The sequence below is a fragment of the Bolinopsis microptera genome, chromosome 8 (genome assembly GCF_026151205.1).
Source record: "Bolinopsis microptera isolate Bmic1 chromosome 8, MBARI_Bmic_1.0, whole genome shotgun sequence".
In the NCBI taxonomy this organism is placed as follows: Eukaryota; Metazoa; Ctenophora; class Tentaculata; order Lobata; family Bolinopsidae; genus Bolinopsis; species Bolinopsis microptera.
The window spans coordinates 8,560,226-8,584,303 of record NC_087079.1 but is presented as its reverse complement, the minus strand read 5'-3'; the positions used below and the strand labels follow the sequence as shown (position 1 = coordinate 8,584,303).

Here is a 24,078-nt window from a genome sequence, read left to right as displayed (position 1 = left end):
TTTAGCTTGACTTTCACAAACAATGCAATTCAGTGTTTTTCTTTATTCATCTGGTGCAATGTAGGTACACTATGCAGGGAGTTAAACAAATATAAACACAATTTAGCAGCTAGAGCAATGTTAGCAAATGTGGCAATATTAAAATGAACATCATAAGTTAAGCAAAAAGACCATATTATGTCGTTAATAAATTAGTGAGGATGAAAATTTGAAATCGTCAAAACTTTTATAAAGTTATAACTCTATAAAACTATCAGAAATTTAAATGAAAGAAACATCTATAAAACTAGAGTACTAAACTTTCCGAAAAGTGGAAAACCGTCATGAGTAAAAACAATCTAAAACTAAACATGACTTGAAACTAAAAGAAAGGCAGTCTCTATTCAACCATATCCAATACTGCGTCAACAACTTTGTTGGCGGAGATACCGAACATGTCCAGAAGTACAGCGGAAGGTCCAGATCTAGGAATTTCACGTACGGCTAGGATCTTGTGTTTTGTGATGAAGTCTGCGTTGGAGAGTACTCCAGCTACAGCCTCCCCAATACCACCTGAGTTAAGGGAAGCAGTCAGATTATGGCACTTACTATGGCACTGTGTATGCTTTAAAAATAACACTTTTGAGAGATTTATTGCTGCAACTTGTAAGGTTGGTTAACTTAAATCTAGAACTCATTGAAATTTGCCAAACCAATTACTCAATTAGGGCCAAATGCAGGGACCCACAAGGTGGCAACATAATGTTGTACACATTCTGAGTTGGTGACCAGGTGTTATTCTAATCATTGATCTAGTAGAGATGAAGTTTCCCGCGAAAAAACAAAAATATCTCAAAATGACAATTATCCCAAAACTTGTTCATGGTTTAGATATGTGCCAAATCACTTTTCTCTATTGGTCATTACATATTCATCCAAACGTTGCAATGTTTATTTTCACACCGTAAGGCAATATGATAGATACTTATATGGGCTATTAGGCGCCACTAAATTTAACAGTAAGCAGGTTTGTCTGACATAATATTCAATTTGACGCGACCAAAGTCGAGGCTGAAGAGACTAGAGAACGCATTTTCTGACCAAGAGAATGAGATATCACAGATATGTTCTATGTTGGTACTTACCCTACATATTATGCAGGGTATGTACCAACATTTACTCTTCAATTCATCAAATTGTGCAATCTGACTCCATATTGCAGCTGATTTTGGTCAAAAGTAGCAAAGACTGGGCTTGGTAAACTAGTGGCATGATTACTGATATTAGTGTAGCGTTAATACTTCCTAATCGCTGAATTGCATTGGCTAACATTTAGTAAAATTAATTTAGTAAAATTAATTTAGTTACCCTCAGCGTAGTGATCCTCCACAGTAATAACACGACCACCGCATTCCTTAGCGTGTTTCAGTACCGCCTCCTTGTCAAGAGGTTTTATCGTGAAGGGGTCCATCACCCTCACACTGGTTCCTGGGGTAACCACGTGATTAACACGTCACGTGATATAATAAGTAAGTCACGTGATCGGTGATAGATTAGAGTGTAATGAAATTACTTTGTAATGCTATACTGCCCAAGAGGTTTAGTTTGTGTGCACTGTGCAGGTTAGATATATGTAAAGTTGAATGAGATTTAGTACCTACATACATGCGAAATGCGAATGTGGGATATTCTCGCATTTTGTTCCGTGATAATGATAATATTCTGGACAGTAATTTATCACTGTGTTGTATAGACAATATGCGGTGGTAAAATTACACCCACCCCATTTACACAGACAATAAGACATGTATCAGTACAACTGCAGTCCGCTCATGATAAAGGAGCAACTATTAACCTTTCTCTAGTAAGGAGCTGTGGGCCTTCATAGCCGAGTCTAACGTAATACCAGCACCAATAACCAGTACCTTATCCTCCGCTGACGTTTTAACAATCTGAACAAAAAGGTGTTTAAGGGTGTTGGTGTTAAACTACAAGCAGAACTTTCGGACTACAAAGGAAAAAAGGCAAGGCTGCCTGGCAGCAGGTGGAATGTGTAGTAAACTGTGCTTTGTTTGACAAAACAAAGCAGGGTGTTGGGTGTTGACATGGGTTATACAGACAGAACTTTTAGTTGATAACAATTGAACTGACACAAAGAAAGTCGTTTTAGACAAAGCTGCAATTTTCAACTTTTGAGAACTCTTAGAAGTAGAAACTTTAACAACTGGCGATAAAGTTTTTCCATTTCTCTGCAGCGAGTGTATCTCATACAGAGCATGAAATGCCACAATATTATTGACCGAATTCTTTAAAATTGTGGCTCCCTTAACAAATTACTCCACCATTGTACTAAAATTACAGTCTAACAAGCCTCACAAAGACCCTCTCACCTTAGCTTTACCAATCTCGAACACCTCATCGTTAGCGTAGATAACAGTTGTGGCAGGGCGAGATGTCCTGATAAAGGTCATGTACTTGTAGTTAGCAGCGAGCTCCACAGCTCGGCAAGCTGACACTGCGTCAGATGGGTAGAAGTAAACCAGGTTAGGGATAGCTCTGAGGATAATAATGTTAGTTTTTATAGTTCAGTTGGGCGTAAAACGTTTTTAAAATAAGTTTAACTGTTATAAAATGATTACAAAAATAACTGCGGAGGAAAACACACAAAACATGTTATGAAGTGACAGGAACCTGAACGCAGCAATATCCTCGAGAGCCATCTGACTGGGACCATCCTCTCCAATGCTCACACCGCAATGAGATCCAGCCATGTTGAGCTGAGACTGGGACACAGCAGCCATCCTGATCTGGTCCATGGCCCGGGTGAAGAAGGTAGCGAAGGTGGAGCAGAAGGGGATGGTCCTGTTACGAGCTCCACAGCCCAGGGAGACTCCAACCATGTTCTGTTCTGCGATGAAACACTCGATAAATCTGTCTGGGAACCTGAGGATTGATGAGCTGTAAGATCATGTGGTTTTTAAAGAACGAGATTGTTTGGGAATATGATAATCGGTGAGTTGAGGATCGTTTGATTGATAAATAGCAAACTGACTTGTTATGAATAAAATTAAAGTTCTGTAGACTAGGAACCGACCGGAAATCCGGCTGAATCCGGTTCCGGCCGGATATCCGGCTTCAAAATCCGGTTCCGGTTCCGGCTCCGGCTGGAAAAAAATTTGCCGGATTTTTGCCGGATTTCAGTTTTTTTTACCGAAAAAAAATCAAAAAATTATTTTCGGCTAATAATGAACAGGGTAGCCTGAATCGTGGAAAAAAAAGTGGTTTTCAGAAAAACTTTAAAAAAATTTTGACTTAGAAGTTTTTCGGTCCGAGTCGTTCTCGAGACGTACCTCCTGTATCGAGAGCTCCCGCTTCCGAGCTCGTGTTGCAAAGGGGAGGCCTGCCTTCCAAGATCACATTACCGGGGGAAACCTCGAGTCCAGAATTGTGTATCGATGGGTAGGTGCGGACTTCGAAAAACCGAAAAAATATTTTCGGCTAATAATGAACAGGGTAGCCTGAATCGTGGAAAAAAGTGGTTTTCAGAAAAACTTCGAAAAATTTTTACTTAAAAGTTTTCGGTCCGAGTCGTTCTCGAGACGTACAGCTCCTGTATCGAGAGCTCCCGCTTCCGAGCTCGTGTTGCAAAGGGGAGGCCTGCCTTCCAAGATCACATTACCGGGGGAAACCTCGAGTCCAGAATTGTGTATCGATGGGTAGGTGCGGACTTCGAAAAACCGAAAAAATATTTTCGGCTAATAATGAACAGGGTAGCCTGAATCGTGGAAAAAAGTGGTTTTCAGAAAAACTTCGAAAAATTTTTACTTAAAAGTTTTCGGTCCGAGTCGTTCTCGAGACGTACAGCTCCTGTATCGAGAGCTCCCGCTTCCGAGCTCGTGTTGCAAAGGGGAGGCCTGCCTTCCGTGATCACATTACCAGGGGAAACCTCGAGTCCAGAATTGTGTATCGAGGGGTAGGTGGGTACTTCGAAAAACCGAAAAAATATTTTCGGCTAATAATGAACAAGGTAGCCTGAATCGTGGAAAAAAGTGGTTTTCAGAAAAACTTCGAAAAATTTTAACTTAAAAGTTTTCGGTCCGAGTCGTTCTCGAGACGTACCTCCTGTATCGAGAGCTCCCGCTTCCGAGCTCGTGTTGCAAAGGGGAGGCCTGCCTTCCGAGATCGCATTACCGGGGGAAACCTTGAGTCCAGAATACAGAATAGTGTATCGAGGGGTAGGTGCGGACTTAGAAAAAACCGGAAAATATTTTGGGCCACCTCCCTGGGCTAGCCCCCGGCTATAATCGCAAAATTGGCAGTATTTAATCTTCTGATTATGAAAACGAAATATGAAGGTCACGTGTTCAGGGTCTGGGTAGCTACTTAATTAGCTCATTACTGCAATCATGTGACTCAGCTCTAGACGCCAGACGGTGATTAGTACTGTACTAGACAGTGCCTGCTTACGAACAACCTTATTAAGCACCTCTGGTTGTAAGTCACGTGACCCAATGATACTCAGACTTGCATGAAAAAAAGGGAATTCGCACAAACGCGCTCAATCAGGGGTCTGGCAGCATATGCCAATTAGATATCATTTCTGATTATTACTCGTCTAGTGTCGTGACTCGTGTCTACTCGTGTTACATTGTGTCTGCTACGTACTGCTTGTTTAAGCAATGTCTAGTAGTAGATAGGAAGATTTGTAAAAAAAACTATATCTGTTCGGACGTTGAAGCCGCCCTAAGTCGAGTCGAGTAGTAGTAAATCTAAAACATCGTCCGTCTGGTTGTTCTACTCAGAAGAAAATGGGATCCCTTATGCAAGCTGCAAGAAGTGCTCGATGAAGATTAGGCGTGGAAAGGAAGGAAATTTTCCAGCAACATCCGGCAAAAACCGGCAAAATCCGGCTGCCTTTTATTTCACTCTGAAACCACCGGTTCCGGTCCGGCAAAATCCGGCTTGCCGGATTTGAGATCCAAATCCGGCTGAATCCGGTCCGGCAGCCAAAACCCCAATCTGGTCGGTTCCTACTGTAGACTGTACTTCTGGAAACAACCGTATCAAAAACTTACACATTCTTGAATTTCAGAGCAAAAGTAGAATTCTTTGTATCAGCATCCAACACCACTATTCTGTCACAAGCCTCACCCAATTTCACTAGAGCGTCACCGTATGCAACTCTCGATGCTATCGATGCTCCTGCAATAATATGTCGTTAAATTTTTTACTCTTTTTTTTTGTAAAAGTAAATTCTATATTCTTTACTTGAAGATATCAATTCAATTCTTAATATTTGAGGTTCTTCAAACTCAAATGAGTAGTAGATACCAAACAGACGTGTGACCATTCTCCAAACTTTACCTAGTTTGTATTCAAGGGGTGTCTTGAAAGCAATCGGTTTCTGCACAAGTTCAGGAGCGTCATCTTTTATCTTAGGTCGAGGTTGTTCAGCTGCACCGTGCATGCGCGCCTTTATTTCACCAAATATCTTCTCTGACAGGTTATTCAGTGCTTTCCCTGCAAATGTTTAGTCAGAAAAAATTAAACTCAAGTAAGAAATAATGCCCGTGCACACTATTGAAATGAATTCTGATGAATGTTTTTGTCGAGCAAAAAGCGAAAAACACAAAATGCAAGCAAGAATCAATTGGAATGAATACTTAACAATGAACTAACCGTGGAAGTCCAGTTTGTCTGCCACATCTGATGAGCCCTGTCCCTTGAAAGTCTTACAGATCAGAGCTGAAGGCTTGTTCTTCACAGACTGGGCTTCTGCCAGCGCCTTCAGGATTTCCTCCACAGAGTGGCCGTCAACCACCATGGTGTGGAACCTGGACAAGGCACGTTGATCATGTGATAAGAGCGGTACATTCTGTGTGGTAACTTTATTAAAGACGTTATCAAATATATTATAAAGCGGTATAAATATATAAGCTAATCTAAACGTGGTAAAGCAGTTGGCTAAACATACCCGAACGCCTCCACTCGTTTCCTGTAAGTGTCCATATTGTGCTGTAACGGAGCTTCCTCGCTCTGTCCCAGACGGTTAATATCGAATATAGCCACCAAGTTATCCAGCTTGTAGTGAGAAGCGAAAGAGAGCGCCTCCCAGATGCTACCCTCAGCAGATTCACCATCTCCAATAAGACAGTATGTTCGGTAGCTGAAACATTAAGAAGATATGTAAATGGAGCATCATGTAGTGAGTGGATGACGAGTGCGATTAGGTATTGGACTATATAATACAGGATATAGTGGACGGATAAGGGACCGTCCGCAAATTACGTTAGCATCATGTAGCGGTTTCTAAATAGCTACACGTAAACCAACTAACAGGAGTAGTCTACTTGCTTACATAGATACATAATGTGACCAGTCCATTAGCATTTTAATATAACATGATCTCAGAAGATGTAAAACCCAAATGTGATATCATCGGTCGATCGATCATCCGGGTAATTGAATAGTGCCATCTATCAGCAATACAGATTTAGAGATGTGTACTGTGTAGGTTTACTAAATAATTTAAAGTTCTTATTTACGTAAAGAATTCTCACCTAAAATAGTTCATAGATGGCACTTTTCAATATAACCCTATGGCCTAAAGTTTACGAACGGCGAAGTACAGTGCAAACTGCAATGCACAGAATATTCAGAAATTTACTTTTCATAAGCGCAAACTATAACAGACATATTGTGCTTAGGTGATTCCGGCCATAATTTTGCATAAACATTAGCTCGAAAACTCTCAAATCTACCCAAAACTTACCTGGCGTGCTCGATGTATTTTCCAACGTAAGCCATTCCTGCACCTACACTAAGACCCTGACCTAGCGACCCAGTAGCGGCGTCAATGAAGTTCAGCCTAGGTGTGGGGTGACCCTCCAGGTCACTGTCAATCTTCCTCAAAGTCATCAGCTTGTCTTTGTCAAACAAACCAGCAGCACACCAAGCTGAATACAATCCTGGAGCAGCGTGACCCTGAAGGTTAGAAATTATCAGAGTTTAATATGGGTGTGTCCTGATCCTGGTCACTTTTAACTGCCAAGGATCCAGATTCCGGATCCTTATCCATATTTTTCATCAAAGCACTCTAGATGACCGAGACCGGAGAAAAAACTCTATGCTCAAATGTAGTCTAATCAAGGTGTGTAATGTACGATTCAGAATTTCATTAGAAAATGTTTACAGACTTGGAAAAATAAATTAATTTCAACCTTGAAGTACCTACCTTGGATAGAATGAAACGGTCACTGGAGGGGTGTCTAGGATAGTCGTTTGAATATCTCATTTCGTTGAAGAACAGCACAGATAGGATCTCTGCAGCGGACATACAAGACGTGGGATGTCTGAAAATTAATTATGTAATTTCGTCATACTTAGCATAACTACAATATTAACAATAGTCATCGTCTCAATATAAATACTTGTATTAATTGAAAAGAAACCAAAATCTAAAGTATTCAACATGTAAATTTAAAGAGCAGACAAGATTATGATTAACTTTCGTAAATTAATTAATATAATTACCCTGATTTGCTGGCATTGGTACATTCAATGGACAGGATCCTGATTTCATTGGCTTTATCCTCAAGGAAGTGAACAAGTTCGTGGCTTGGCTTGTGAGACATCACTGACTATCCTTAACTTAGCAGCTAGATTAGTAAATGATTAGAGAATACAACAGTGAAACAAATTGCTGAATTAAATAAAATAATAGACAGTATCATAGCCGAAAAACAATAAGACAAAAAACTGATGTATAGACCATGTATTGTAAAATTGAGGATATGCTATGAATTTCCACCAAGTACATATAAGTGCTAATTGTGCTACCTATCATCAAACTGACACCCAGTAGTGGATGGGTAGTGTGTAACCTGATGTAACTCACTTTTGCTATAATATGACACAAGGCAACAAAACTATATTTGTCCTGTACAATGATGCAGAGCTGATATCACACATATGAATACTTGTGTATTATATACAAAGAGTGTAATCTTGAAAACATGTGTTAGAGCCATGTTCTTATCATTACACTACAACTGAGTTATTTCATCTAATAAGTAACATCTGAGATTTAATATTCAAATAGAACGATCGTAACTTAGATTAAGCAAATGTTATGGTACAATGTTGAAATCCCAAACAGCCAAAAACTTCAAAGTGGCACACGAAATTTCCATAACACAGATGCTCATCAGTAGAAAAGAACTGTTCTAAATTTTGGTCACAATTTTAAACTGTTGCGTCCACTGTTAAAATTTATCATTTATAATTAACAGGAATAACCATTTTTATGGACAGCAAAACGGCCACCATCAGCAAATCAAAGGTTATTTTCAGGAGTAATATCGGGAATTTCCTTGACAAAGTGGCCAAGATTATTTGTAACACGTCCATGGTAATGAACGTGTGATTGCAGTTTGTTTTTTCTTAGTTTGGTAATTAGATTTCTGAACAAATTTTGCCTCACACCGTGAATCAATTTTCCTTACCAGATAATAAAAGTTTTAAAAACTGGTGCAATTGGTATTTATGAGAATGTTCGAGAGAAGTGGCATGTGGTTGTAATCAAGGGCAGCATTTTATTTTAAACTTTTAAAGGCTCGAAATTAAATTTATAATCCACTCTTTTATTTGTTGAGATTAACTTCTTGTGAAGTTACAAGTGATCCATGTTTATCAGCAGTTGACTAAAAGTTGATTAAAAGTTTTATATCTTATCAGGACGTCTTAAAAAGAAATTAAACTTTAATTCGATGAGGTTCGAAATTTAATCTGGCCTCTCTAAATATACATTTTTGAAAATAGTGTAACCATGGGGCCCGCGGTAAAGATAAGAGGCTGAGGCTAGGCATCCTAGTGGTTAAATCTTCTGTCTTGTGCGTAGCATCCCAGTGTCACCTAGTCTAGGGAGTATCTTAAGCGGAAGCACAGAACGCTATGAATCTGGAGGGCGATATCTAACCCTACCCTAAGCGGTAGGGTTCCCAGGGACCTCTTCTATCCAGTTCATCTACATTGTAGTATACAGTAAACATAATACTATACTAAAAGCCACTAAATTATTGAATAATGATATATATATATATAGGGAAGGGACTTGGAGCCACCCCCCTCTCCTATGGGCCAGGTACCGCGATGATGTGTATGTCCCTTGGACCCATGGACAGGAAATGCTCGAGGAATTCCACTTATGGCTCAATTCTAGAATGCCAGGCATAAAATTCACGTTGAAGGCTTCATTAGAGGGCACTGCATGAATTCTTAGACACTTTTATATACATGAAAGCAGGCCAACTACATACCAAACCTTACAGTAAGCCATGTGATGACCATGCCTTCCTAGTTCCCACCTCTTGCCATCCTACACATACCATAAAAAACATACCATATAGCACTGCACTTAGAATCTTTAAACTTACTTCTGAGCATGATGAATACATACAAGCACGAGCACAATACACAAGCTATCTTGTGGCAAGAGGTTATAGCAATAGCTTAATTAACCAGGCCTTTGATAAAGTGGAAACCAAGAGCAGGCTCTCCTACTATCAACAACAGAGACATAAGGAGGATGACAGTAGCAAAGGGAGACTCACCCCCCCCCCTCATTCCCCTTGTAACAGATTTCAACCCAGGTCTCCCTAACATAAGACGGATACTTAACTCCCACAAGCACATCCTACGTCTAGATCTCGAGCTTTGCAAGGTGATTGACCCTGATGGTATTTTCACCTCTTTTAGAGGGACAAAAACACTTCATGAAATTCTTATTCATAGCAAACTCCCTCCTGTTGAAGAGCCGGCTGTAGAAGATCCAGGCCACGCCTCTCCAGACACAGCTGAGGATTCTGATTCTGGAGGTTGCTTCCCTTGTGCTAAGAAATGTGATCTCTGCAAAAACTTCCTGAAACCATCAACCACAATCGGCAGTTTCCACACCAACCAAGTATTCAGTATCAAAGGACGATTGGACTGTGATACTAAAAATGTTGTGTACATAGTTAATGATAATATTTGCAAGTTAAGTTATATAAGATGTACTTCAGACCCTTTAAAGGTTAGATTTAGGAACCATAAATCCCACATTAAAACCCAAAGAAGGACTTGTGAACTTTCCTGCCATTTTATAGATAATGAGATTTTGCACAATCTTGACCGTACCACCACTAAGTTGTTTACCAGTACTTTAAGTAAGGACATTAATGTTTCGATTATAGAGCAAGTTGACGTTGGGAATTTTGAGCAATGTGCCCAGGATAGACTAAGTATATGTAAACAAAGGGAGAACTTTTGGCAAAACCAGCTTAAAACTTTAAAGCACTTTGGAGGGATGAATGTTAGAGAAGAAAGATGATTTTTTTTCTTGCATATTTTATTTTCTCACCTCTAATAATAATTCCATTAATAATCATTAAAAGTTGCTTTGTCATTTGTAAAATCAAAAACGAAAAGCCCCACGCTGAACGCGCGCGGCATTTTTTCTGCAGCTGCCTAGCTTCAAGCTTGTAGCCGCTAACATAAAAGCCGCCGCGCGCGCCCAGTGCTGGGGTGCATTCTCATTAACAATTAAACTTGGTCAAAGATATTTATATACAATTCCTAAATTAAATCAATAATCATGTTAATATGAGTATTCAACACTACTCGACAACAAATATTTGCCGGCCCATCAACGATTCAGTCGCCGAAACAAAAATCAAATGTTTGCTTTTTCGTTTCGGGGACTGTTTGAACTCAGTACCATATCCGACTAATCACACTTTATAATGGTTAAAATACAAAGTAAAAAGATTTTCCTCGATGGGCCGGCATTTGCAACCGCGAAACGTTTTGAGTACGACAAACGATGACACCACCACCACACACCAGCCGTTAGCGAGAACAAGTGTTACGCTATTTAACTCCCCAGGAAACCTTACTGGCTGGCCGTGTTACTAAAGGTGGTTTAATTTAAACATATGGCTTGATCTCAAATTGATTTGCACACGTGCAGCAGTCAGCACATTCCAATCTTCAAGCAGCCAAGTAGTGTAAGAGGATTTTTTCGAGCTCCGTTTACCCCTAAAATTGGGGCACATTTAGCTTTAGCACAGTTGACTAATCTGCCACATTTTAGCCAGAGGTTACAAGTTCGAATCCCAGTCGGAGTCGTTCTCCAATGTGGTTATATTATTATTTTACACATTTTAGCCTAGTTTAACCCATCAAGCAATTATCTAACCCTACATTATGCGATACAAATGTATCAATTAAATACATTCATCACACAGCAGAAGTCGTTAAATGAATAGTATACACGTTCACGTACAATTACATCAGTTGTCTATCGACATTATTAATATCTGGTTCAAGGCGACCTCTGCAGTACAATGTACTGATAAAGGGATATAGTGACTTATGTGCTAGCTAAATTTAACTAGAGTGTACAGTTTAGTACCAATTGATTGTACCGTCATTTTAAAGTGAAGTTACGGCAACAGCTGTGTTTGTACTTGACAGATATTTGCTTAATTTAAGAACCAAATAAAACTAATATATATATATATATCAGCATAGTATTTTAGTACAATATTGTAGAAATCATACCCGTAAATATTTGCTCGGTATCTGGCAGCAGTTCATCGATTAATGTTCCGTGTTCTGTTTCCTGGTATTTTGTGAGCGGAATATTTTCTTGAGTAGGATAAGATGAAATCCGTCACCTTATCTTACACAATACTGAATACTGAATGAATACTGAATACTGAATGAATACTGAATGAATACTGAATACTGAATGAATACTGAATGAATACTGAATGAATACTGAATGAATACTGAATACTGAATGAATACTGAATGAATACTGAATACTGAATGAATACTGAATGAATACTGAATGAATACTGAATACTGAATGAATACTGAATGAATACTGAATACTGAATGAATACTGAATGAATACTGAATGAATAATGAATACTGAATGAATACTGAATGAATACTGAATGAATACTGAATGAATACTGAATGAATACTGAATGAATACTGAATGAATACTGAATGAATACTGAATGAATACTGAATGAATACTGAATGAATACTGAATGAATACTGAATGAATACTGAATGAATACTGAATGAATACTGAATGAATACTGAATGAATACTGAATGAATACTGAATGAATACTGAATGAATACTGAATGAATACTGAATACTGAATGAATACTGAATGAATACTGAATGAATACTGAATGAATACTGAATAATACTGAATAATATACTGAATACTGAATGATAATTTTGATGTATTATTTTTTAAGTTATAATGTAGACAAGGAAACACACGTTTAGATTTTTGAAGATAACTTTAACTAAACTATATTCAATAACTCTATATATCCAAATACTTATCTCAATAATTATCAACGTTTTGGTTATAAAGTTCAAGAATCTTCCTGACGATATATTTGTGAAAGTTTAAGAAGCTTGATGATAACATTTTTGTTCTCGTTCATTAGTTTGTTGACATCAGATAGACTAGTAGTCGTGATAACTGCAGTCAAAAGAGCTTGTTCTTCCATACTTAAAATTGTGGCGATGTCTTGTCCACAGTGAGCGTCAACAACTGCAAGTCCTCTCACCTCAAACTTAACTACGGAGTACCACAGGGCTCCATTCTCGGACCAATTCTTTTCATAATTTACATCAACGACCTTCCTCAGATTAGTAATTTAGCTAAACATATTTATTTCGCTGACGACGCAAACCTAATAATAAGTACAGATACATTTGAACAACTTAATGCAATGGTGAATGAGATTCTGACTTTGATAATTGATTGGGCTACTAATAACGGGCTTAAATTAAATGCTAGCAAAACTAAATATATGATCTTTACAAATAAGAAAACTGAGGATATAGAAATTTACATGGGAGGTGAACGATTAAAGCAAAGTGATCACGAAAGGTTTCTTGGCGTGATCATTGATACCAAGCTAAATTGGGCCCACCACATTAGACATTTAGCCACTAAAGTATCTAGAAATGCGGGCATACTCTACAAACTCAAAGGCTCTGTACCTAACAAAGCACTCCAGTTGATATACAACAGCTTTGTTCAGTCTCACTTGTACTACTGCTGCACAGTTTGGGGAACAAGATCGCTAAACTCCGTTAAAAGAGTCTTCTCGGCCCAGAAAAAGGGCATTCGCGCTGCAGACAACCAATACCACCGCTATTTTTATGACAAAGATCTTAACAGTACACCTTCACACACAAAGGAAATTTTCAATAAACTAGAAGTATTAGCTTTACCGAACGTGATAGCTAAATGTATATTATGCTTAATGCACAAAGTTTATTCTAACACTGCACCACCAAATATTATAAGAATGTTCACTGTTTTAAACTTAAACGCACCTAGAAGAGAACCTGAGTTCTTTGCAGTACCATTTAACCGTTTATGTAATTCAGACAAGAGCATTTCTTACATTGGGCCTAAGTTATATAACAAAACAGTCAACATTATTAACAAGGACATAAAATATGTCACGACTTGCCTACAAGACAAATTCCTAAATTCATTCAAGTCTACAGTCAGCAAGCATGTGCTTACTGCACAAGCACTTAACCCGGATGACAAGGACTGGAACAACTCAAATTTCGTACTTTTAGAAATTTAAATAATTTGGTACAACATACGTTGATAATAACGAGCAACAAAATTTTAACCTCATAACGAAATATGACTATCTTCGAGCATTTTCTACAATGCTATCGCTACCGCGCAATTTCACTGTCATTTTGATTTACAAGACAAAAATATCACCGCGCATTCTTCAGACCCTGTGTCGCTGTTCTAAATTTATGTCAAGAGATAAGAGTTATTTAGAAATTCTTAATAGTAGTACTAATCAAATTTGCTAATAGCGTAATCATATTTTATACATTATTCATATTTTATACATTGTGTGCATATTGATATATTTATATTTGATTGTAATTAAAGATTTTAAGGCGTTAGTGCCGAGTAATGCCTCTGGGTAGTGCTCCTCAATCAATCAAATCAATCAGTCAATGAGATGCTGCTCAAATTTCTCAAACATTTCCGTTTTCATTATGTAAGAGAATAAAAAGTCCATACATTTGTTCTCCTCCTTGCACAATTTACTTTGTAACAGGACATCTAGAGATTTGAGTAATTTCGACATATCATTTACCTTTTTATTTATTTGCTTGATTGCTACGCCTTTCCGCTTGCCTTTGTGTTGCCGAACTGAGTCAGATTCTAACTCATCACTACTATTTACACTTCTACTATCACTATATGGTGTTTTTGACTCGTCATCAGCACTTGTTTCCTCAGAGTTAGAACCGTCTTGTTGAGATTCTTCAGATATTATCGTACCAGCATCTGAATATGTGGAAGCAGGATAATCCAGTTTTACATCAGTCGCATCCGAGTTAGCTTTTAATAGTGGTTGAATGTTAGAGCTTGTTTCTGATTCTCCGTTCTCTCGATGATACCGACTTTTGTGTGAGGACAAGCTATATTTATTGACAAAAGACTTGTCACAGAATGAGCAAGAAATAGGACTCATGATATTACAAAAGATACGTATAGAACGTTTGCAACAACAGTCTTAAAATATATTATTCAATCTAACGGGAATTTGCTTTCCTACCCTACCTCCCAACCCTACCCTCCCTCCAGGGGAGGGAGGGTAGGAAAGGAGGGAGGGAGCCCGAAGGCCTTAACACCCGTACATACAAATACAATGGGACCTAACCGTCGGTTAAGAAAAAAGACACGTCGATCAGGGAAAGCAGATTAGTTGTTTTTTATTTGTTTAAAATAGCACGTGGGTCTGAGTTAATTACTCCAAAAAATTTGAAGCATTCCCATTAGATTGAATAATATATTTTAAGACTGTTGTTGCAAACGTTCTATACGTATCTTTTGTAATATCATGAGTCCTATTTCTTGCTCATTCTGTGACAAGTCTTTTGTCAATAAATATAGCTTGTCCTCACACAAAAGTCGGTATCATCGAGAGAACGGAGAATCAGAAACAAGCTCTAACATTCAACCACTATTAAAAGCTAACTCGGATGCGACTGATGTAAAACTGGATTATCCTGCTTCCACATATTCAGATGCTGGTACGATAATATCTGAAGAATCTCAACAAGACGGTTCTAACTCTGAGGAAACAAGTGCTGATGACGAGTCAAAAACACCATATAGTGATAGTAGAAGTGTATCAAGTAGTGATGAGTTAGAATCTGACTCAGTTCGGCAACACAAAGGCAAGCGGAAAGGCGTAGCAATCAAGCAAATAAATAAAAAGGTAAATGATATGTCGAAATTACTCAAATCTCTAGATGTCCTGTTACAAAGTAAATTGTGCAAGGAGGAGAACAAATGTATGGACTTTTTATTCTCTTACATAATGAAAACGGAAATGTTTGAGAAATTTGAGCAGCATCTCATTGACTGTGGACAAGACATCGCCACAATTTTAAGTATGGAAGAAAAAGCTCTTTTGACTGCAGTTATCACGACTACTAGTCTATCTGATGTCAACAAACTAATGAACGAGAACAAAAATGTTATCATCAAGCTTCTTAAACTTTCACAAATATATCGTCAGGAAGATTCTTGAACTTTATAACCAAAACGTTGATAATTATTGAGATAAGTATTTGGATATATAGAGTTATTGAATATAGTTTAGTTAAAGTTATCTTCAAAAATCTAAACGTGTGTTTCCTTGTCTACATTATAACTTAAAAAGTAATACATCATAATTATCATTCAGTATTCAGTATATTATTCAGTATTATTCAGTATTCATTCAGTATTCATTCAGTATTCATTCAGTATTCATTCAGTATTCAGTATTCATTCAGTATTCATTCAGTATTCATTCATTATTCAGTATTCATTCAGTATTCATTCAGTATTCATTCAGTATTCATTCAGTATTCATTCAGTATTCATTCAGTATTCATTCAGTATTCATTCAGTATTCATTCAGTATTCATTCAGTATTCATTCAGTATTCATTCAGTATTCATTCAGTATTCATTCAGTATTCATTATTCATTCAGTATTCATTCAGTATTCATTCAGTATTCATTCAGTATTCAGTATTCATTCAGTATTCATTCAGTATTCAGTATTCATTCAGTATTCATTATTCATTCAGTATTCATTCAGTATTCATTCAGTATTCAGTATTCATTCAGTATTCATTCAGTATTCAGTATTCATTCAGTATTCATTCAGTATTCATTCAGTATTCATTCAGTATTCAGTATTCATTCAGTATTCATTCAGTATTCAGTATTCATTCAGTATTCAGTATTGTGTAAGATAAGGTGACGGATTTCATCTTATCCTACTCAAGAAAATATTCCGCTCACAAAATACCAGGAAACAGAACACGGAACATTAATCGATGAACTGCTGCCAGATACCGAGCAAATATTTACGGGTATGATTTCTACAATATTGTACTAAAATACCATGCTGATATATATATATATATATTAGTTTTATTTGGTTCTTAAATTAAGCAAATATCTGTCAAGTACAAATAAAACACAGCTGTTGCCGTAACTTTACTTTACAATGACGGTACAATCAATTGGTACTATTGAGTAACCGTCCTGAAAAGTGCTTTCTCATTACGTTACCATATCAACCAGGTGTTGTCCTAAACTGTACACTCTAGTTAAATTTAGCTAGCACATAAGTCACTATATCCCTTTATCAGTACATTGTACTGCAGAGGTCGCCTTGAACCAGATGTTAATAATGTCGATAGACAACTGATGTAATTGTACGTGAACGTGTACACTATTCATTTAACGACTTCTGCTGTGTGACTGTGATGAATGTATTTAATTGATACATTTGTATCGCATAATGTAGGGTTAGATAATTGCTTGATGGGTTAAACTAGGCTAAAATGTGTAAAATAATAATATAACCACATTATATTGGAGAACGACTCCGACTGGGATTCGAACTTGTAACCTCTGGCTAAAATGTGGCAGATTAGTCAACTGTGCTAAAGTTAAATGTGCCCCAATTTTAGGGGTAAACGGAGCTCGAAAAAATCCTCTTACACTACTCAGCCAGCATGAGTTGTAGCGCGATGCGATACTGTGCCGCGCCGCGCACTCAATGAGGCTTCTCACAGCGACAGATCGGCGAGATGCGCTACTGTGCCGCGCCGAGCTGCCATGAATTGACATCGTCAATTAAAGCATGAGCAGCACGCAACGTAACACAATTCAGCCAGTCAGAAAACAGGAATCCCGGATTATAGCCGGCTTATAACATAACCACTTTTAATACCAAAACGGCTAATAGCAGGCTTTTAACCGGCTAATAGCCGTCGCTCAACAACAAATGTAAGCGGCTACTAACCGGCTATAAGCCGGCTTATAGCCGGCTTATAACCACTTTTAATACCAAAACGGCTAATAGCAGGCTTATAACCGGCTAATAGCCGTCGCTCAACATCAAATGTAAGCGGCTACTAACCGGCTATAAGCCGGCTTATAGCCGGCTATAAAATTTGTAGCCGGCTATAAGCCGGTTTGCGGTTAGTAGCCGTCTTATAGCCGGTCGGTGATCTACCAACTGGCCAAATAATTATAGTCACACTGTTCGGAGATTGTAAAACGTCTGACCGAGAATTAGGTTTAAAATACTCTAAGGTGAACCTTTCTCCGAGATCTGGTTTTAAAACGGTACGAGATATATTTCCGAGGTAAATTGTAAACTTGGGCTTCTAGCATCCAACTATGAACTAAAGTCCGTTTAAATAAAGTCCGACAAGGTAGTATGTAGTATTATTGATTATATTAAATGTACAACTACAAGCTACAATTTGCTCAGGGTTAACATCTAATATTTTGGTCTTTCACTGTTCCAACAGCTAAGGAAAGCTATTGAATGTTTCAGTGTAAATACTGATATTATATAATAAAACATACCCCGATCAATTGATTCACGATGTCAATCCTTCGCAGCTCGGTGAGGCACAGTGGTGCATCTCGCCGATCTACCGAAGTGGTTGCGAGAAGCATTATTTGATGCGCGCGCGACCCAGTAGTGCATCGCGCTACAACCCGATCAATTTACCTCAATACACATTGTACCAATTGATCCTCAGGGCTATAAGTTAGTTAAAGGTGTTATCACGTGATCTCGGTCACATGACTGCTAGTAAGACGCACCTTAGCTGCTCGAAGGGGGCAATTAGAATACTGTACTCGCACAATTGCACATATGCTCAATACTGGATCGTCGACCACATTTCTTAATATGGTTAAATTGGTCATAGATATTATTGTTTACTCAATTGATATTATTGTTATTTCCAGAACAATGGCTGGTCCATTTTCGATAAAACTTTCGCCATCTGAACTGTCATAATGTAAGCTTTACAACGGTACAAATTCCATAAATACGATTAAAAAACCATCCACCCTAAGGAATCCGCAAAGTTAAATTTGCGAACTTTTTAACGACTCAAAATGTGACTTTTTTGGAGATTTTAAAATAATTTAAAATTTACGTTGATTGACGATGTCAATCCGTCAAGATCGTTGCTTTGCGAAGCACAGCAACGATCGACGACGAAGCAAGAATGCTAGTTCGCGCGGCGCGTCGAAGTCCTCCAAAAATTTACGTTGTCCCTAATTTTACTCCTAGGGAGGAAACGTTATTTTTAAACGGTCAAAATTTTTCAAAAAACCGGAATTCTTTATTTCTTTTACTTTCCAAGTTAGGCCCGCCAGCCAGTAATGTTTCCTGAGCTGGATCGCACTTAATTAAGTAAATTATATATTTATTGTATTGAGGCTAGGCATGAATTTGACCATTGTTAATGATTTGGCCCGGCGCGCGCTACTTCGTAGCACTTGCCATCCGGCAATTTCGAAAAGAAAGCGGCGCGCGCTACTTCGAAGAAATTTAGACGCTTAACATCCGTCAAGGAATGAATTTAATTTTCACGGAACTTAATTATTAATTAAAACAAAAATAAATATCTAATTTGATTCAAACCATAATTTACCTGGGGACCTCAGGCTATTATGTTCATAAACATAGAGATTACTGATTAGGCGGAATAGAGATTAGGCGGAATGACAGGCTGAGCGCGGCCCAGTAAACCATAATCTGTTTGAAAGTATTTAAAACTAGGTATGTACGCGCGCGTACGCCGCGCATATTTCAACCACCTAGCCGTGTCTGGATTGTAACAGCAAACATATCGAGCCCCATTGCAAAATTTAAAAAGTTTTAGGACTTCAACTTATAGTTGCTCTATTGTTCAATTTAATTCTATTTTTAAGATAGTGGTATAAAAATAAGTGGTAGAATAAATGTAATATAACTTGTTCTCCACCATTCCTTAATAACACTTAACTATAATTATTGTAACAACTCTTTGAACTCCCCGACCAATGGGTTAACCTTAAAGTTTAATTTTTTCAGTTAAGTTAGAAGGATTTGAGGAAGATATGATATCTAAATATTGCATTGGTTTATTCATTTTTCGAGGGTGTATATCCTTATACCTAGACAATTACCATCGCTAAAATTATATGTATACTAATAATAATAATAATTCTATACTGTTACATAATTTAAAAATTATGGCCCCTTATTGTGGGCAGAGTATGTGTCTTTATTTAAGTGTCCTGATTTAAAAATCATCTGAGTGACTGCATTGAAATAATTTAAGGAGAGTACCATAAAAACGTTAAAACAAAAGGAGTAACAACTAGAACATACTTATATTAATATCAACATTAGAACAAAATACAGTCACCTAATTCTCTTCTCCTACGGTTGAGTATAGAGGAACCATCTTTGGCGTGTATTAGGGACTTAGACCATTACAAATACCCTGCTGTAAGTTTGCAAGGTATGTGGACTAAGTGGGTCGAGAGTACTCGACTTGGAAGTGGGTGTTGAGAATTCTCAACTAAACTAGAAGATAATGATGTCCAGAAGATGAGGCAGTAGATGGAGTAGTAAAGGAGTAGTAGAGGCTGAAGGGGGAGTGATGTCATAAGGAGATGTAGGACATGAAGGGGGATGGAGGTGAAGGAGCACTAATAAGTATAAGTATCAATTCTATGATAGTTCATCGATGGCGATCTGTGCTAAAGATCGGAAGGCAGTGATGCTGCCATCACTACCATCTCTTAAGATAGACCAGCATGGTTGGTCACTAGTGGAGTGCTCTTGAATGGTTTCTCTGTAGGAACAGCGGTACAGTGGACAAGAGAAGATTCGATGGTAATTGTTGTCCAACATCTGACAATTCGGACACTGAGGGTCGCAGTTGTTGGCAACCCTTGCCTTGAACGCTGTGAAGGTGATGTCATGGCCATGCAAGAGAGACATTACTTTAGTGTCTGTGCTCCTGCTTGAGTAGCGAGGAAACAACTTTTTGCTCCTCTCATCGATGTTATCCAGTATCTCACCCGGATTTATTCTAGGGTTCAGTAGGAGATGTTTATTCCAAGTGAAGTCCATAAAGCGGGTTATTTCGTCTTTTGAATAGCTGACAACACCGTTGTGGACACTAGTCAGAAGGTCTATTCTGCTTCTGTTGAGCTCGTTGGACCCCCTTGTCCACGTTAGGAACTTACGTATCTCATCAATATGGTGCTGATATCGATGGGCCTTTGCCTCCTCTAGCTGTAAGATGAGTCCTTGCATAAATGGGTCACTTGTAAGTGCTTTTATTATGAATTTTATAGTGATCATCTTGTAGGATATCTCAAGGGGTGGAATTCCAAGCGCGACAGATGTCAAATCTTTGGGAGGATGGTGAGTGGATCCACTTATTTTCAAGAGGACCCTGGCATAGAAGTCTTTGAAAGTGTCTAGGTTATCTTTTAGCCATATTGGAGCAGCATATAGAAGTTTTGTGAGTACTACTGTTTTGAAGAGCATTTTGAGTGAGCTTGCATTCAGGCCTCTGTGGCGGGTGGAGTTTTGAGTGATCCTGTACCAGGCAAACCAGCATTGTTTCAATTTAAATTTTGCGTGACTCTTGAACGTAAGTTTGTCGTCTATCCTCAGTCCAAGAACAGTTGATTGACATGTATATGTTATGGGTCTACTGCCGATAATGAGTGGTCCAAAGGCTGTGACATCAGGTGCAGATGAGGATGTTGGTGTGATCATAATACACTCGGTCTTGTTTTTGTCGCAGTTTGGGATAAGTTTCCACTTACTGCACCAGACATGAAGGTACTTGCACATCAACTGCATAATTCGATGAGCACATATAGGATCTATGTGAGAGACTGCTATGCTTCCATCATCAGCATATTTGAAGAGGCTTGAGTTAGAGCTGCATTCCAGTGGGAGCTGGTCCTTGCATAACATATCCGAGATGTAGAGGATAAATAGCAGGGGTGCAAGGACAGAGCCTTGGGGAAGCCCAAACCATCCACATGAGCGTTGAAATCCGAGACTGTTGTTAACCCTCAGCCGTACTTTGCGGGATAACAGGAAGTTATTTATTATCCGCAAAATGTTCCCTTGTATTTGGTATTTGCTGAGCTTGAAAATCAGGCCTTTCACCCATACACTATCAAATGCTTTGCTAAAATCGATGCATAGTAGGAAAGTAGTGAGTTTTTTCCTCTTGCATTCATCTAGAGTAGCTACTAATTTATAAAGATACCTTGCAGTATTTCTTTGAGGTCTAAAGCCTTCTTGCTCTTCGTCGAGTAAGCCCTCTAGTTCGCAATGGAGCTTTATTCTTCGTTCCAAGATCTTTTCTAGCAGCTTTCCAACATATGATGATATCGATATTGGTCTATAAGCAGAGGGGTTCATGTAGTTATCCTTCCCATCCTTTTTGATGAAAGTGACATTGGATACCTCCCAGACCCATACACCAGTCTCAAGGACAAGGTCATATAGTTTTGTTAGAATCTGAAGAGCTGACACAGGCAGATGTTTCAGGATTTTTGGGTGAAGATTATCAGTGTCAAAACTTTTGGCATTGCTATTTTGAGCCTTCAGTGCTAAAGTAACTTCCTCTAGACCTATTTTCCCATTCAGATGATCATTAATGATTGGATCTAATTGGTCGGTAGGGAACTGAGTTGATATAATGTTGTCATAGCAGCTATTGATTTCTTGTTCGAAGACATGATCAAAACTGCATCCATTCATGTGTTCACCCGAGAAGAATGATTTGTACAAGATGTTTTCTTTCTGAGTTCTGTCAGAGTGGAGGATACCACCATCCATAAGATTTCCCATGTACTCGTTAGGCTTATTGGTCAATGTCTTCTTATAATTTTTCCAGAATATTTGAGACTGAGCAACATTGAGATTTTCCAGTTGCTGATGAATCCATTTGTTTTTTTCGGATATCAAGGTATTAGAAAACTCCTCCTTTGCTTGTTTGTGGAGGGAGATGTTATACGGTGTGTAGCTGGTTTTCATGGTTTCCTGCGCAGCTTGAAGAGTTCGTGAAAGGTCTGTAAGGAGAGAGTTCCAGAAAGGTTTTGAGTGGGTACTGACTTTCTTGAGAGGAATCCATTCATTACCAATCGCAGATAAAATGTTTTTAAAGTCTTGCCACAGCTTTAGAGGGTCTATGTAAGAGTTGATCCTGCCAGTTATGCCAAGGAGAAGGGCCCTGTTAAGTGATCCACACCAAGCATTCCAGTCTGTTTTATCAATGTCCCAGTAGAGAAGAGGAGATGCAGATTGAGCAGTTTGTGCGTGACAGAATTGGTGGATGATTGGTAAGTGACCTCTATTTGGAGCACCTGTGAAGAGTTCACTTTCACTGTCAATGCTGGACGATTGGTATAGCCTACATACTTTACCCTTCAACAAAGCAAGGTCAATGATACTCCCACCATTATGGGAGACGAATGTATTGGTGTTCGGAGTGATGCATGTCAGATTATGCTGAGCGATGAATGAATCCAGCTGTCTTCCACGGTCGGTTGTGATGATATCTCCCCAGGAGATGTGCCTACTGTTGAAGTCACCAATTATTATTACATCTTTGATTTTGAACTTGGAGCAGTATTGGAGAGCTTTCGTGATGTTGGTAAGTGCTGAGCTCAGGTTGTTTGTAGAAGTTAGGGAGTGGTTTACATATACATTACCAATCATTACTACCGTTGAATTGTACCTAACAGTGACCCAGAGTGCATCAGTGGTTGTATCTTGAAGTTCACTGATTTGTTGTGGGACAAGCCTGGGGGAAACACTGGTGGACACTCCTCTGCTATTGTTTACCGAAAATGTATCCAGATTATGAAAGGTATTTAAGTGGGGTCTGGAGTTATCCAGTAGAGTTTCTTGTAGAGCCACAATGTCATTTTTGAACTATCAATTGCTGTAATAGACCTGTTTGATAGCCCACTGACATTTATTTGACAGATATGAAGACTTCCGTTGTTTTTAGTAATCATGGTGGTTACTTTGTTTAATCAGATTCATTTTTTCTATGAAATGTGGGCATTGGTTTGAGAAGGCTGTATGATTTCCTCTGCAGTTGCGGCAGCAGTAATTTGATGGATGGGTTCTCTCCGGGCATTCTTTATCAGTGTGGTTTTCTGAGGAACAGAATCCACATGCTGCTTTGCTGCGGCACCATTTCACAGGGTGTCCAAATCTTTTGCAGCCATGACATTGCATTGGTTTTTTGGTGAACTTGAATTGAGCAACTTCTAGCCATAAGTGTTCAAGACCGAATCCCTTGCTTATTGCTTGTGTAAGATCCTCATGTGACTTAAAGATGACTTTAACAGAGTTTGATGATTTGCCCAAGCGAGTTACGTGAGTGCTATTCAAATTGGCATTATTAAGTCCATCAGAGATAGAGCCCATATCAATGTTTATGGGGACATGCCTTATGATGCCTACATGCTTTGTCAGATGCTGGTCAGTCATTCTGAATATCGCTGTGCCCATTTTTGCGCTGGTGTCTTTAAAATAGTGGGATTGCCATCCATTTAGTACTTGTTTGATATCATCCTCAGAGTTTAGTTGAAGAATGATGTTGCCATATCTTGTCTTTT

General features: G+C 38.5%; 2 protein-coding genes across 3 annotated transcripts in view; one reads left to right on the top strand and one right to left on the bottom strand.

The window, feature by feature from the left end:
• Window positions 1–101: 101 nt before the first annotated feature.
• The window catches only part of LOC134819560 (transketolase-like), a 41,868-nt gene continuing 17,891 nt past the window's right edge, over window positions 102–24,078 (bottom strand). For both annotated transcript variants that reach the window (XM_063829562.1, XM_063829561.1), the window contains exons 2-13: window positions 7,513–7,615; window positions 7,214–7,331; window positions 6,752–6,963; window positions 5,954–6,145; window positions 5,659–5,813; window positions 5,344–5,499; window positions 5,055–5,181; window positions 2,671–2,922; window positions 2,370–2,535; window positions 1,835–1,931; window positions 1,348–1,467; window positions 102–552 (exon numbers count right to left, since the gene is read on the bottom strand). In XM_063829562.1, coding sequence (XP_063685632.1) covers window positions 380–552; window positions 1,348–1,467; window positions 1,835–1,931; window positions 2,370–2,535; window positions 2,671–2,922; window positions 5,055–5,181; window positions 5,344–5,499; window positions 5,659–5,813; window positions 5,954–6,145; window positions 6,752–6,963; window positions 7,214–7,331; window positions 7,513–7,613 — 1,869 coding nt within the window. In that variant the 5' untranslated portion in view covers window positions 7,614–7,615 and the 3' untranslated portion in view covers window positions 102–379. The remainder of the gene's footprint in view (window positions 553–1,347; window positions 1,468–1,834; window positions 1,932–2,369; window positions 2,536–2,670; window positions 2,923–5,054; window positions 5,182–5,343; window positions 5,500–5,658; window positions 5,814–5,953; window positions 6,146–6,751; window positions 6,964–7,213; window positions 7,332–7,512; window positions 7,616–24,078) is intronic.
• Window positions 13,660–24,078, top strand: part of LOC134819567 (microtubule-associated proteins 1A/1B light chain 3A-like) — a 69,081-nt gene continuing 58,662 nt past the window's right edge. Inside the window, exon 1 of the mRNA XM_063829571.1 lies at window positions 13,660–13,669. The gene's annotated coding sequence lies outside the window, so the exon portion shown is untranslated. The remainder of the gene's footprint in view (window positions 13,670–24,078) is intronic.